General features: G+C 46.2%; 1 protein-coding gene across 1 annotated transcript in view; it reads right to left on the minus strand.

Moving 5' to 3' along the window:
* Positions 1–16,619, minus strand: part of CUBN (cubilin) — a 208,766-nt gene that overhangs the window by 21,431 nt on the left and 170,716 nt on the right. The window contains exons 57-59 of the mRNA XM_065398849.1: positions 6,593–6,793; positions 4,318–4,447; positions 2,831–3,048 (exon numbers count right to left, since the gene is read on the minus strand). Coding sequence (XP_065254921.1) covers positions 2,831–3,048; positions 4,318–4,447; positions 6,593–6,793 — 549 coding nt within the window. The remainder of the gene's footprint in view (positions 1–2,830; positions 3,049–4,317; positions 4,448–6,592; positions 6,794–16,619) is intronic.

The following is a 16,619-nucleotide window of genomic DNA, read 5'->3' on the forward strand; positions in this document are numbered from 1 at the left end:
CCAGTTTTGGGCCCCACACTACAAGAAGGATGTGGAAAAATTGGAAAGAGTCCAGCGGAGGGCAACAAAAATGATTAGGGGCCTGGAGTACATGACTTATGAGGAGAGACTGAGGGAACTGGGATTGTTTAGTCTGCAGAAGAGAAGAATGAGGTGGGATTTGATAGCTGCTTTCAACTACCTGAAAGGGGGTTCCAAAGAGGATGGAGCTAGACTGTTCTCAGTGGTACCAGATGACAGAACAAGGAGTAATGATCTCAAATTGCAGTGGGGGAGGTTTAGGTTGGATATTAGGAAAAACTTTTTCACTAGGAGGGTGGTGAAGCACTGGAATGGGTTACCTAGGGAGGTGGTGGAATCTCCTTCCTTAGAGGTTTTTACGGTCAGGCTTGACAAAGCCCTGGCTGGGGTGATTTAGTTGGGAATTGGTCCTGCTTTGAGCAGGGGGTTGGACTAGATGACCTCCTGAGGTCCCTTCCAACCCTGTTATTCTATGATTCTATGATTCTAAGCCAGCGTAATAAGGCAACACCCTGAAGAAGGGGCAGGGAAAGGTATTCTTTTTTGTGTTGTGCATTTTTATATAGTTGTTTTGCTTCTGAGAACTACTTGGCTCTACCCTGAGGCCCAACTTGTAAACATACTGAAAAATAAACCAGAGTGAAGAATAAAAACCCTACAGAGTAGGACTGATTTACTCCAGGCCCCTACTGCCTGAGGGAGAAACTCTGAGGCCAACGATGCGAAGGAGGTGCCTTGCCACAATATATGCACATATATGCGTGTGCACACCCCCATATATATATATTTCTGCATGCACACACACCCCTCCCCACATACATTACATGAAGATCTATTTCACTCCTATATAGCTCCATTCCTTTAGTTCCTGGAGCTGGGTAGGTCTCCCTCCAGAAATAACCTCAAAGATTCTTTTTTAAATTGATATAAGGCTCATCCTCCCCTGGGGAAACAATCAAGGTTTGTGCAGAACCACTGAAAGTTTGGCCATCTTTCACTGTATCTTTGAGCAGAATCTCATACAGGTAAATCTAGAGCAGTGGTTTCCAAATTATGGTTTGCGGACTGCTGGGAGTCCGCAGACTACGTCTAAGGGTCCACAAAACTTTATCATTACACAGAACAGTGGTTTTCAACCTATGGTCCACAGACCCCTGGGGGACTGCAGACTATGACTAAGATTTCTAAAGGGGTCTGCACCTCCATTTGAAAATTTTTTTGGGGGGGGTGCAAATGAAAAAAGGGTTAAAACCACTGATCTACAGTCAATGCCTGAAGAAACTTCTGACCACCTGCTAGTCTGAGGACTGAGACAGTCCTCAAAGGCTGACAGCTTTGGGAGTCCCTGCTGATCTCATCTTTGAAGCACAACCCACAAGTGTAGAGACCAATCATACCTGGTACTTAATAGATTTTCACAGAGAGCACTATGCAAAACAACATTAGCAGATGCACATTTGATGGAATACATGAGAGAACAGTCCACAAGGCAGATTTTAAACTTTTCTGTAGCGATTACTAGACTAAAGCTAAGAAGAGTTAATAACAGTAATGGCCATGAGGTTCTCTGGGAATACTATGTTTGGCAAGGATATGGTGCCACTTATACTCCTTATCCCTAAATACTTAGACTGTAACAAATGAAAAACAGCTATTTGCTGTGGGGGCTCAATGGCTCAGCTAAAGGCTATGTTTATCCTACCACAAGGCCTTTCATTCTGGAGTGTCTGAGTGCATGCTTTATAAACACGGCCATTATGCCTTTTTTCATCCACAGAATGAATTAATTAGGCAACAAAATACTGGATATTATATTAAGGCAGTTTAAAGACGATAATCATTTATAACTTATCACTACCAACGATTCAGATGTTACAGAAAGATCACCTTTCAGACTAGGCAGTGAGACGGACTTTAAAATTTAAGTATCTGGTCAAGGCAAGAATCAAGAACTGCCCTTAGCACTGTCTAGGGTGCCCATAAAAACAGTACTTTGCCCAGATAACCAATTTGTTCCATTATGATGACAGAACTATGTGCTGGGCTGGCTGAAGGATTGGGGGTGGTCAGTGAAATGATTTGTTGGGGCACCTCAAGCTTCACTGACTTATTTTATTTTAAAAAGGTATGAAGCATTGGGGGGGGGGGGGTGTTGGGGAGGGAGGCAGTGTTGCAAGGGGAGGAGAGGAAGGGAGGATGTCTATCTTCAGGCTACCACTAGCCTCCTGCTGCAGAATTAGAGCCCAGCTGCTATGCCAGTGTCCATCCATAAAGTCCTCCAAAAGAGGGGGATGTGGGTGCTACTATGCCTTCTGCCACCAGGCTTTGGAGCTGTGCTCCAGCTCCACTCCAGCTCCAGGCAAAAACCTGCAGCCCCACTGCTCCGGGCTCCACTCCAAAGCCCTGTCTGCTACTCAAGGGACAACTGTGCATTTTATGAGGTAGGTAAGAATTAAATTAAGGCTATGTCTATCCTTGTGGCGGCATACGTAGCTACACGCTACAGTGAAAGGCGGGCTATGTCCACCCTTGTCTACTTAGACTACTAGAGAGAGAAGGTGGGTGAGGAAATATCTTTTATGGGATCAACTTCTGTTGGAGAGAGAGACAAGCTTTTGAACTCCACAAAGCTCTTCTTCAGGTCACCTCACCCACACTGTCCCTCTCATAGCCTGGGACCAACATGGCTACAACAACACTTGTACTACTGAGAGCCCCATCTTGTCGCCAGAGGCTACAACAGCTGCTCACCAGAGGACATGGCTTGCCATCAGATAACAGGGAGTATTTGATGGGATAGTATTCTTACCTATTGTCTCTCTGAAAGATGCTTTCCAGCCCCCAGCTACTTCAAAGAAATCAGTCTTAAACACCAGGAGCAAGTCATTGCTGGAGCTCTTAAGAGTTGGAGGAGGTTCTGAGCCGCAGAATTTGCCAAGGAGTGGAGCGTAGATGTTTGAGCCATCATATACAGCCACATAATCTTTGTAACAAGAGGAGGAAGCTTCAAGGTGGAAGGCATTGAATCTGTAAGATACAATGTAGGGGGTTAAATTATCGCAGTTTTGTTTTTATTCAGATGTTGGGTGGTTTTTGGTGCTTGTGGAAATGAGGTATTAATAGTAATGGCCAGAGCCAAGCATAGGGTGGGTGAGTGAATTTGACACTAATTGGTTTTCGAGGGTATAGAATATGGGGCGGGGGACACACCTCCTCCTGGTTTGTGAATCTAGCACTGTAAAAATGTTTGGAAACAAAACATTTTGGGCTGAACAAAGCGTTTCCTTTGACCCTGATGGACTTTTTCGATTCACCAGATTCCAAAAAATTTCAGACATGATTCGAACCCAAACTGATTTTCTTCCAGAACTGCTATCAAATTGAAAAATCAGTTTTTCACCCAGGAATAAACATGGGCAGGTGCCCTTCAGGAAAGAGAGTTTAAAAAAAAATTAGCTATTAGTGACCCCATTTCTGTCCAGGCCAGTTATGCTCACAAGACAAGCTTGAAGTGAAACTTGATAACACAGCATGCATCAACATGGGTATCTTCATTTCCAGGAACTATGCAGATCTTGCATATTCTTTGAGAATCAGTATCCTCACTCATTTATGCAAACAGCCAAACCAACCATCAGCTTCTGTGGGCACTTCGGATTACATGTAATGCAGAATCAGCCCCCAAGCGAGCATGCTACTTACCAGGGCAAATGTATTCTATTCATACTCAGCCTTTTCATAATTCCTTCCTCTCTCAATGCTATAAATTAAGCTTTACTATCATTAAAACACAAGAATTATTTTGTTTCGGAAGTTTTAAACTGCAATATTTTGTGGCTGTTACATCTTTTTTAAATTATGCCATTTCTGGGAAGGGAATATTATCTGGGGTTTAAGGAAATAAGGTCACTAGTTTCCAAAAGAGGATTTTAATTTACATTATTCATAAGCTCGTAACTACTCCAAAGCAGCCAATTGGTGAAGTTTGGCTCAGTGAGTGAATATGATGATTTAGTCCCTTTGCAAGCCACAGTGGGAAGCTGAAATTACAGTGATATCTTGCTAATAATAACTAACTGACGGTTTGTAAAACAAACAGTTTTCAACAAGTTTGTTTTTTATGGGGATAATAAGGTCTGCTTTAGTGCTTTACATGGACATTTCTTAGTTCCACTTCAAGTTCTCTATTGGAAAAGAGAATATATAATGACTCTCTTTACCAGAATACTTTTTTAAAAATCAGAACCAGAGACCTTTCTGTCCCTCTTAATGAGACGCTGAACTTGGATTACATACTTGAGTGCCACGACTTTGTTGTTTCCAACTGTAATGTGGTATGAGCAGTTCATATTGTTGTGATAATCAGTAAATGAATGGGCAGGGCTGCTGACTGTGCCAGAGGAACCATTGAAAAGGCCACCACAAGCTGCAATGAAAGCAAAAAGAGGAAGCAGAGATCAGTTAATATCTGAATATAAACCAGATGCCAAATGTGAGAGTATCGTGAAGTAAGGGGGATAATTTTACTATCTAGATACATGCAAGACAAGATCCTCGCCATGCTAAGCAGAGTTGATTGTGGAAGTTTATACCACCCTGAAATGTAAAATGAACTCTTATGATTTTGGCAGTATCCTAGTGACACAGTTGTATTTATCTGCTATATTTCCCCCCACTGTTACCATGCTTGTGCAATAACAGACAGGCAAAATCCTGACCCTGTCTTATAAGACATGAAGGAAGGAAGGAATAAGCACCATGAACCTATATAAGCTGGTTGTGAACCAGGTGCATCTTCAGGAATGGGTCTGCACCTGCTCTGCAGTAGCTTTTGTGTTGCTACTTGGTGGCTAGAGAATTTGGGAAATGGGTGTATTCTTTGTTCCTTTGAACTCCGTGGGAGTTTTACCATTAACTTAAATGGGGTCAGGATTTCACTCCATCTCCTCTTAGATAGTCCCTGCCCCTATTCATACCTTCACTATCTCCTTCCTGCTGGAGCTGAGGGATTGTTGTGGAGTAGTGAATCCCACTCAGCTCTAGAAGGGTGGGGAGGGGAGGAACCATACCAGTCACTGTGGGACTATTTCCTTTACCTCCTCTCCCCTGGGGATTCTTCAGCTGGTTGGGGGTGGGAAAGAAATCCCTAAGCTACACATTTCATCCAGTGTCTCCCCAGCTATCAGGCAGCTGGGAGGAATCTGCCCTCTCCCTTCTGCTGAGGCATTGCATTAATTCAGTACTACCTCTGACATCGGCTCCCTATCCGGCAGTGGGTGGAGTCACAGACTGTGCTGTTGGGGAGGGGCTATGACTGGGTGGTTCTGTACATGCAACCAAGCTGCTTCAGAACAGGGTGAACTTAAGCATCTGCAACAGTGGGATGAAGGTGCTCCTGAGAATTTCACACCACAGATGCTGCTAAGGTCAGGATGTGGCCTGATGTTTGTTCCCAACGTCACTGCTTGAGGGAACAAATCCTGTGCAAAACCAGCTGAAACCCTCACTGCCTACTCATGCTCTTTATTTTATAATCTTAACATGGCCCTGGCTTCCCTATGCCCTGCCGACAAATAGCCCAAACCCACACACAGCTTCTCAAGTTCTAAAGGACTAGCCATTGCCCCAGGCAGCCACCACCTTCGCAAAGCCAAGCCCATGAATGCACAGCCCCTCGTTCCACATTCACAGCTCAGGTAGGGGGGCTGCTGAACACTGTACACTGGAACTTTGACAAATAAGAGACAAAAGCTAAGTGAATTAAAAAGCAGCATTCATGCTAGGCAAGCAGAGGAAAGCCTTTTCATTTCTCTTTCAGCAAACAATACAACTAGAAGGAAGAGGAATGTTAATTGCTAGAATCTGCGTTGTACGGAGCAACAAGCTAATAAGGCCATAGTTATACTTCTCAAATGTCAGAAGTCACAAGTTGCATTGCCACAGCCAACTTGAGTGAGTTATGAAGGTCTTTTCATGAGTAAATGCACACTGTCATCCTTCAGTGCCATTCTGTCTAGCCTGTGGCTACTGGGGCGATTCATTTTAAACAAAACTACTTCACTTTATACATTTTGTTGCAGCTCTTGTTCAGAGGAGGAAGGTAATGAGGGAAATTTCACAGCTGTTAACAGCACGCTCTTACATGTGCTTTGCTGGTGCAAATGAAATCGTTTTTCAAAAACCAGATGATAGTTCAATTTATCTTGAAAATAGAATTAGTTAGGATTTATTATATTGGTGCAGTAGGGAGAACTTCCTATATTCATTTCTCTTTCCTAATACCCACTTCCTCTTTAAAAGAAATTGAGATCTGATGTGAATCATGATATGTATTTGTGGAGTATGTACATGCTGCTCACTCCCAGGCCCTACTCCTAAAAACCATCTTTGCAGAGAATATGGGGAGTGTGAACTCTGCCCATCTGAGGGAAACCCACAGCAGGGCAAAATGGCTCCTCTCCAGTGTTGCACTTGCTGTCCCCTATGTGGACATGCAGAAGAGGCAGCCGACATTCACTCACTCAAATCTGACTACTTTTACCCACCAAAGCGGATTGCTGTGGCTACTCACGGATTATTCTGTATGTTGCCAGGAATCCAAGGCCTACTATATGAGAGTCCGTGTAGAAGTTGAGGAGCATAGACCCAAAGGAACTGACAGGCCTCGGGATTTCAGTACCACACATTGTGGTGACCGGGTAGGGAGTTACCCTGGTACCTCTGAAAATTTTCACTCCATCATAAGCACAAGTTCCAGTGGAGAGTGCCTGGGCTGAAAAGGATGTGAAATGCAGAAGTGTTAGCAGAATACATTCAATGGAACTTATTGAGTATTACATATACATATACTTCACAGAGTACTATAATAATAAATGTACACTTTCCATCCAAGGATCTCAAAGCACTTCACATGGTGGCTTACTCCTTATAACTCCTTAACTCCCTGTGAAATAAGTATAATTTTTAACATATGAGGAAATTGAGGCACCAAGAGGATAAGCAACTTCCCAAGGAGGCACAAATCAATTGCAGCAAATTTAAACGTCCCAAGTTTCCAGGGTGTACACAATGGGATTAACTCCTTGTGACAGGGCGCTGGGCAAAGGGTGGCAGATTCAGCCCTCTGTCATGCCTGCTCCTCGTTAGGGGGAACAAATTAGAGTGGGCTGGAGATAACCTGGCCCTAATTGGGGAGGTGGAGACAGCTGCTACCTAATTAGTCTGGGGCTGCATAAAAGCCTCAGGGAAAGGAAGCCAGGAGAGAGCAGGAGGAAAGGGAAAAGGCAGGGAATGGAAGCAGGGTTGTAGTACTCCCCTTCCTCCTGATGGTGAAGGGTTACTGATACATGGTGAAACAGTGATGGGAACAAGCCTGAGAATAAAGTGCACCAGTGGTTACTAAACCCAGGGTCTCGGCGTGACTTTGTGAACCTGGCAGAAGCCAAAGGGGCCCTACCTCATTTTGCTACACGTGGGAGCTTGTTCAGGATCTCCTGTGCCAGCTGCAAGTGTTTGGTAGCCCGGAGATAGAGGAGACCCTGCAATGGCTGGTCAAGCAGCAGGAGGAGGTGCAGAAGACAATGCAAAGTTTTCAGCAAGCCTACCAGCTGGATAGACAGGCCTTTCTCACCTGGCAGGCAGAACAGCAGAAGAGCCTGCAGGACTTCATTCAGAAGCAGGAGAGCATCCAATAGCAGTTCCTGCAGAAAGTGGTCAGTCCCATGGGAGTGGATGGCGTTCGGGCGCCAGGCCTAGGACTATGTAAAATGGGCCTGACAGATGACCCTGACACCTTCCTAGGCACATTTGAGTGGGTAGCTACTGGGGCTGGATGGGACAGGGCAACCTGGGCCCTGTGACTGGCTCCCTACTTAGCTGGCGAAGCCCAGTGGCCTACATGGCCCTAAGTGAAGAGCAGGCCAGGAATTATGAAGTAGTGAAGGCAGCCATCCTGGATTGGGTGAGGCTGTCAGTGTAGAAGCACTGCCAGAAGTTCTGGGCAGTGAGGTGGACGGGGTGTTGCGGCCCCGGTCATTTGCCTCAAAGTTAATGGACTAGGCCACCTGCTGGCTGCGACCAGATGCCCAGACAGTGCGGGAGATCATGGATACGCTTGTCCTAGAACAATTCTTACAGGGCCTCCCCGAGAACATAAAGGTGTGGGTGAGGAGGCACCAACTGAATATGGTTGAGGCAGCTGTAAAAACTTACAGAGGAGTACATGGAGGCGGACTTCCCCAGGAAGGAGGGATGGCCGAGCAGGGACGTGGAGACTGGGAGAAGGCCCAGAGAAACCCCTCCTGGGAAGGGCCTGGAAAACAAATGGGAGGACAACCGAGGGGTTCCCCCGTGGTCCCGACCAGAGGTCTGCTGGCAATGTGGATGACCAGGATACAAGAAGGGGGACTGCCCACACATGGATTGTGGGTGGGTGGAGTTTTGTGGCTGGGCAAACGCTGGAGGGCAGGGAAAGGGGCAGAAGCCGTCCACCATTCCAGTGATGATGGGGAGGAAACCCCAGAAAGGCCTGGTGGACTCAGCCTCAGCCTGCTCTCTGATACAAAGGAAGCTGGTGAGGCTGCACTGGTAGATTCCCAGTGTGAAGATAGATATAGAATGTGCCCACAGGGATCAGAGACAATACCCTATTGCCCAGGTGCCCCTTGAGATTCAGGGCTGGTTTAAGTGACAACAGGTCAGGGTAGTAAAGGGCCTGCCTTATCCCGTGGTAGTGGGTACAGACTAGGGCCCCTTCCCAGGAGGGAAGATGGGCAGAGGGAGAAAGTCCAAGATAGGGAAAGGGAGAGATTCCCCGAACAAGGGGCTAGAGATCCCCCAAGCACAAAACCCCTAGACAACGCAGTGGAGCTCAGGTAGAGCAAGGTCTTGAACTGTGGTCCCCCCAACAGCCCAGGTGAATAGCCTAACCACAAGGCTATCCGCTTTTTTGGGATGTGGGTCTCCCACAGGCTCCCTGGCTCCGTGTGGCTCCCGGAAGTGGTCGGCATGGCTGACTCCTAGGCGCAGGGAACCATGGCCAATGGGAGCACCTGCAGGCACGGGCAGCATGCAGAGTCCTCTGGCCCCTCCACCTAGGAGCCAGACATGCTGTCGGCTTCCGGAAGCCGCCTGAGGTAAGCGCTGCCCAGCTGGAACCTGCACCCTGACCTCCCTGCCACACTCCAACCCCCAGCCCCAGGTCGGAACCCCCTCCCAAACTCCCTCCTGGAGCCCACACCCCCTCCTGAACCCCAACTCCCTGCCCGAGCCCTGAGCCCCCTCCCACATTCCGAACCTCTCATCCCTGGCCCCACCCCAGAGCCTACACCTCCAGCCCGAGCCATTACCCCCTCCCGCACCCCAAGCCCCTGCCCCACTCTGGTGAAAGTGAGTGAGGGTGGGGGAGAGCGAGCAACAAAGGGAGGGGGGATGGAGTGAGTGGGGGCGGGAGAAGGGGCAGGGAAGGGAGCAGGGCAAGGGTGTTCAGTTTTGTACGATTAGAAAGTTGGCAACCCTAGCCCTAACCACCAGCTTGTTCTGGAGTGAGTCTCTCACAACTTCTCCTGTTGGAGCTGTTTCACGTGGTATAAATAATTAAATATTTATTAGAGCAGAGGCTCAAACCTGGGTCTCCCATATCCCAAGTGAATGGGATGGTATTAACTCAGATGGGGGAAAATGGGTCAGTAACCCAGTCACTAACTGCTATTAAACAGTGTTAAATAAGGTTCGAGGCTTGGTATACAGAGACCTCAGCCTACTTAGTACTATGGCAAGCACACCATTAAAAATCCTTTTAACTTTTTTATTAAAGATACAGAAAAGAAGGGACAACAGTTAAAGCATCTGAAATGTAAAGTGTTAAGGCATTAATTTTAATGACTTTTTTCCCCTTTCCCTTTAGCTGGAAAGAGTTTTTTAGATGGGGTGGAGGGAACCCTTGTTGATCATCTCTTGAATGGTATTAAAGATGTTAATAACTGTCCTTTTGGGTAAAAGAGAAAGTACTTAAGATTTTACTTTTGCTGTTAAAGTCCGACCCCATTTTATGCCAGGTGGAGTTTGTAATTTAGTGGAAGCCAGTAGAGGTGATATTTTCTGTGTCCCTCTCTCTTTAGCTATTGAGAGATTTTAGAAGGAAAACCCCCTTATCTGACAGTCTCTTAGATAGCATCAAAGATGGTAATAACTGTCCCTTTGGAGAAAAAGAGAAGTTAGTTGAGATGGGCTAGAGCCGTTGTTGCTGCTATTGTTCAAGTCCGATCCTGTTTCATCTCAGGTGATATTTGGGATTCAACTGGAATTGGTAGGGGTGGTGATGGCAGCTGGGTCCCTCTCTCTGGCCTGGTCTGGTCAAGACATCCCTTAGGATTAGCATGAAGAAAGTCTGGAAGGCAGCCATGGTGGTGAAGCTCATGCCAGTAGTCTGTCAGTTCTTCCATATTCTCCTCCAAATTTTTTCTTTATGGACCCAGAAAGGGAGTGATGGATGGAATAGTTTATTTCCTAACATCTGATGCATTAATTTCTGGTTTTACTTTTTTTGTTTTTACCAAACATGATTTCAACATAATTGTTGAATTGTATCAATTTGGCCTTTTTGTTTGGACTAATTTAGTCTGGTTTCCTTGCACCTGTTTATAACATTCATTATTGAAAACAGCTTGACCTATTTTTCCATCAAAATTTGTTTTTATAGGTTATTGTATCATCTTATACATGTTTATGTATTTTTTACAACTGAGCTCACAATTAGAGTAAATTTACAAGCTCAATCATCACAACAGTGCCATATACACTAGACAATAGAATCAGTCTCTCTGACCCATTGACTATTAAATTCTTTATATAATGGAACAGGAGAAAATGAGACCCACATCCCAAAAGAGCTGATAGCCTTGTGGTTAGGCTATTTACCTGGGCTGTTGGGAGGACCACAGTTCAAGACCATACTCTACTGGATTCAGAAGTGAGCACTGAACCTTGGTCTCCTATATCCATTATGAATCACTCTCCTGTGTTTGGGGGGGAGGGATAGCTTAGTGGTTTCAGTATTGACCTGCTAAACCCAGGGTTGTGAGTTCAATCCTTGAGGGGGCCACTTAGATCTAGGGCAAAATCACTACTTGGTCCTGCTAGTGAAGGCAGGGGGCTGGAGTCAATGACCTTTCAAGGTCCCTTCCAGTTCTAGGAGATAGGATATCTCCATTATTTAAAAAAAAAAAAAAAAAAGCTGTTCTACTTTATAGAAATTAAAAACAAATGTAGAAGAAGCAGGCAGCTTGTACATGTTAACTAATTAAAAACAAACAAAACCCCAAACTGACCCCCCTATACCCCACCCAGACAGCTGGGATGCTGTAGAATAGGATAAAACAAACCGCATATAAATGCAATATCATGCTCTTAAAAACAAATGAGGATAAGGGGCAATTTTTTAAAAAAAGGGAAGACTCAGGGAGAAGGCACTTCAATGGTCAATCTAGAAACACTTTGGGGAAAAGAATAGTTCTAAGGTGCTTTTTTAAAAGGGAAGGCTGAAATGAAAAAGATTCCAGGGAAAATGAGTTTCATACAATAAGTCCTGTCGCAACATAATTATGATGGACTGTGCCGATTTCAGATGCAATGGTGGAAAGAGTAAGTTTGGTGGCCTATGAGCACAGGTACAAGGCTCAGGGATCTAGTCTTGAATGTACAGTAGCCAGAGCCAGCATCAGAAGGCACTTCTTTACTGAGCATTGTTACCAGCACTGGTTATCTCTTGATCGCCCTCATGGACACTCATCCTCTTCCTTACTCTCCTCCTTAACCTCTCACTCTCCTCTGGCTTTTCCCACTCACAATATAAACATGCTTTAGTCTCTTCCATTTTAAAAAACCCACTTTGACCCCACTTGCCTCTCCAAATACTGCCCCATCTCCTGTCTCCCTTTTGTTTTCAAGCTCACTGAATACTGGCCCTTTAACCAAGGGGGTCAGAAGATGCCATCCCAGGAATGCTGGAACAAAAGGCCTGAGAAATGGCTGAAGCCAGTGTGGGAAGAAAGGAAACAGCCCCAGGAATTAGTGGCTAGGGGAAAACCCAGACCACTGTCTCTTTAAGGGGCTGAAACCAGCATCCCTGTAGTGCAAGGTGAGGCAGGACTCCTCTCTCTCCCAGCCAACCATGATGAACCCTGGGAAGGAGGGCAGTATAAATGCTGCCTTCTGTCTCTTATAACAGGGAGATGCTAGCAGGAGGAGGCAGTCTGCCTGCTGATCTCTCCAGGATAAAAGGGCTGAGTGGGAAACAGGGGCCAGCTGGAGAGAAGCAGGCTAAGGCTTGCAGCTGGCAGGAATTGCAACCTAGCCCTAGAAGGTGGGCCAGTCAACTCTTGATCTCAGGAAGGAGAAACTCCTTATGCTTTACCCCAGATCTGAGAAGAGGGCTGTGGACTCCTGACCCCAGGGAATTATTTGTGACCCAGCCCCAGGAGGAGGGCCTCTGATTCGCAGACAGAGGCAGCCAGAGCAAGGAAGCCTACCCGAACCTTCCCATCAACCCCGGAGGTCTTTGGACTACAGAGGTTTGAGAAGAGGGAAACTGAGGAAGAGGTTCCTGTAGAGCCACCTCCAACTATGAGGGGCACCCTGGAGGGAGCAACCCTATTACAGACATGCTGCCTGGAGTTCACATCCTCCAGTTCCAGCCTAGCCCCTACCCTATCTGGTTCCTGTCCAGTATCCGTCACTGAAACTTTTTGCCAAAGTCTCTGAGACCTCTTCCTAGCCCAAGCTCAAATCCAGTACTCCATCCTCATCCTCCTTGACCTGCTGGACACCTTTGACACCGCTGACCATGCTCCTCTTCTTGAAATGTGTGTGCCCTTGTTGCCAAGAAGGCTAACGGCATTCTGGGCTGTATAAGTAGGGGCACTGCCAGCAGATCGAGGGATGTGATCGTTCCCCTCTATTCAACATTGGTGAGGCCTCATCTGGAGTACTGTGTCCAGTTTTGGGCCCCACACTACAAGAAGGATGTGAAAAAATTGGAAAGAGTCCAGCGGAGGGCAACAAAACTGATTAGGGGGCTGGAGCACATGACTTATGAGGAGAGGCTGAGGGAACTGGGATTGTTTAGTCTGCAGAAGAGAAGAATGAGGGGGGATTTGATAGCTGCTTTCAACTACCTGAAAGGGGGTTCCAAAGAGGATGGAGCTAGACTGTTCTCAGTGGTACCTGATGACAGAACAAGGAGTAATGGTCTCAAGTTGCAGTGGGGGAGGTTTAGGTTGGATATTAGGAAAAACTTTTTCACTAGGAGGGTGGTGAAGCACTGGAATGGGTTACCTAGGGAGGTGGTGGAATCTCCTTCCTTAGAGGTTTTTAAGGTCAGGCTTGACAAAGCCCGGGCTGGGATGATTTAGTTGGGAATTGGTCCTGCTTTGAGCAGGGGGTTGGACAAAATGACTTTCTGAGGTCCCTTCCAACCCTGATAGTCTATGATTCTATGATTCTATGAAATGTTGTCTCCCTTGGTTTCCGTAACTCTTCCTTCTTCTAATTCTCCTCCTACTTCTTTAATCGCTTCTTCAGTGTGTCCTTCAGAGGACCTCCTCATCACCCTCCAGATGTCCATGCGGGGGGGGGGGGGGTCAACAGAGATCTGTCTTAGGTCTACTTCTCTTCTCCCTCTATACCTTATCTCTGCCTAATCTCATCCACAAGCACAAATTCTACTATGTGGACGACCCACAAATCAGCCTCTCTGTTCCAGACCTGTCTCCTGATCAAAGGAAAATCTTAGCCTCTTTCTCTGACATCCAGGGCCAGCTCCAGGCACCAGCCGAGCAAGCTTGTGCTTGGGGCGGCAGATTCTACGGGGTGGCATTCCGCCCAATCCTAGGGCAGCACGGCTGCTTTTTTGTTTGTTTGTTTTTGTTCGCCGATCCGGCCGCCCTATAGGGGGTGGCGGCGCGGAGGAGGGGAGCGCCCTGCTGGGAGCGGGCTGCGCGCTCCGTCTGCCCCAGCCGATGCCAGGTCTGTAGCAGCCCAGCAGGGCAGCCCACGTCCTTCCCTCCCTGCTGACCGGAGCGGTGCGGAGCCCTCCCGGTATGCAGTGCGGCGGTCGGGGCCGCATAGCAAGCACCCCGCTGAAGCCCTGGCTGCCCCCCTTCTCTCTCTCCCCCCACTAGCCAGGGCACGTCTGCAGTGCAGGGAGTCCCCCTGCACCCTGGCTCTGGCCGCCCCACACGTTTTTTTGTTTTTTTTCCTGCTTTGCCATTCTGGCCGCCCCGATTTTTTTTTTTTTTTTTTGCTTGGGGCAGCAAAAAAGCCAGAGCCGGCCCTGCTGACATCTCCTTGTGGATGTCTAGCCACCAGCTCAAGCTCAACATGGCTAGAATGGAGCTCTTAATCTCTCCTCCCACCAACCTCTTGCCCCCCCCCCTTCTTTCTTGATCATGGTGGACAACACACCACCACCATCCTTCCTGTCACTCAGGCCTATGACCCAGACATCATCCTTGACTCAAACCTCTCCCTAGGTGCTCATATCCACACTACATATAAATCCTGCTGATTCTTTCTGCATAAGGTCTTTAAGATACAGTTTTTCCTATCCATCCACACACCTGAAACTTATCCAGGCTCTCATCATCTCGTGTCTCATTTACTGCAACATCCTTTTCTCTGGCCTGGAAAAGTACAGTCTTGCCCCCTCCTATCCATTCAGAATTCTGCCATAAAGATCATCTTCCTACCAGCAGTTCTCAAACTTCATTGCACCGCAACCCCCTTCTGACAACAAAAATTACTACATGACCCAGGCTGGCGTAGGGCTGGGGCCTGAGCCCTGCCACCCCAGGTGGAGGGGTGGGGCCAGATCCCAAGCCCCACCAGCTTGGGCTGAAGCCCTTGGGCTGAAGCCCTTGGGCTTCGGCTTCAGCCCTGGGCTCCAGCAAGTTTTAAGGCTGGCCCTGGCGGCTAAACCCATTGGTTTGAGGATTTCACCCCCCTCTCTTTGCATCTGTCCACCAACTCCCTCTTCTCCATTACATCGAACATAAGCTACTTGTCTTTTTCACTGCCTATTCCCACCCTGCCTATCATCACTCATTGACTCCTGTCTCCATTGTCCATAATTGTTCAAACAAGCACCTGTAGGCTCTCCCCCATTATGCTCTTCATGCTTGGAAGGAGCTTCTCATAATTATTTACAAAACTAAATCATTATCCTCTTGAAAACTCTCCTCTGAGACCCCAGCCTAGTGTGCTGACCAGTATTGTTTCCTGGCACTCCCCATTGGTCTGTCTATTTCTGTCTCTTGTCTTATACTTAGACTGTAAGTTCTCTGAGGCAGGGACCATCTTTGTGTTCTGTGTTTGTACAGCACCTAGCACAATGGGGTTCTGATCCATAATTGGGGCTCCTATGCATTGTTGTTGCTATTATTATAATACAGAATTTTACTCCATTACTAATAAACTAGCCAATTCAAACCAAATAGCAGAGGGGCTATTTCAAAAGTGAATAATTACAACAGTCTTTTAAAAATCTCTTCTTTCAAAATAAGATATTGCAAAATGTATTTTCTGAAGTGCCTTGTAATAATTGAGAAAACAGATGTGGAAGATTCCAAAATGGACCAGCAACCTTTTTACATATTTCAAAATTATAACTTCAGCGTTTAAGATTAAAAAAACAACAAGAAACAAGCCAATAAATAATTGTTTGGGATGACATGATGAGACAGTGTGGTTGCTTTGTCTAGAAAGAGATCCACATAGTCTAACAAAATTAGATTAAATGTTGTAGGAACTTTCTCCCACTTATTTTATATGATTTCTACAAAGTATTCATGGTACTCAGAATTCCCTGGAAGACTGCCTGATACCTGGAGAGAATTAACATGTTTTAGCACTCTAATACTATGCTATCAAATGCTACCATTAAGGATATACTTAAAAGAAGGTTCTATTTGTATAAGGATTGCAAACAAAAGGTTGGATCTGAGTAACTATCTTTAGATAATTCCATTGTTTATGGAGAAGGATTCTTACCTATTTTCAATAATTTAAAGTAGCCCAGACCTACAAGCCCAGATGCAGGAAAAGAGTAGAGAGAATATGCATCTTCTATAGAATATAGTATCTGTGTGCCACTGGCACCAAGCAGACAAATGCACAAAAAACTTTGTGCTTGACATTAAATAAAATAGCAAAGGGAAACAAGAATAAAAGAAGCTAATAGTAGACAATGAAATTTCACTAATCAGACTAGAGTAAAAATGAGGCTCTGTAACCAGATTTGCTCTATCACACAGATGTAGTTTAGGATGAAGAAAGTGAGTGGAGAATAGCACAGACTCCTAGCTACCAAGAAGAAATACTGGTTAGTGCTATCATGTTTTGATCATGAAATTGACACACATTTCCATCCAATGCAATCCCATTTGGGTGTCGTTCCCCTTCTCTTTGATTGCTTTATTGCTTACGATGACAGGCTGAACAGGAACCTGGCAAACCTTCTTTACAGGAAACTTATTCAGACTCCAAGTCCAAACACTGAAAATTGCTATGGCCTGAGTTGGTCATTTGGAAATTCTTCTACCAAA

The sequence above is a fragment of the Emys orbicularis genome, chromosome 2 (assembly GCF_028017835.1).
Source record: "Emys orbicularis isolate rEmyOrb1 chromosome 2, rEmyOrb1.hap1, whole genome shotgun sequence".
In the NCBI taxonomy this organism is placed as follows: domain Eukaryota; kingdom Metazoa; phylum Chordata; order Testudines; family Emydidae; genus Emys; species Emys orbicularis.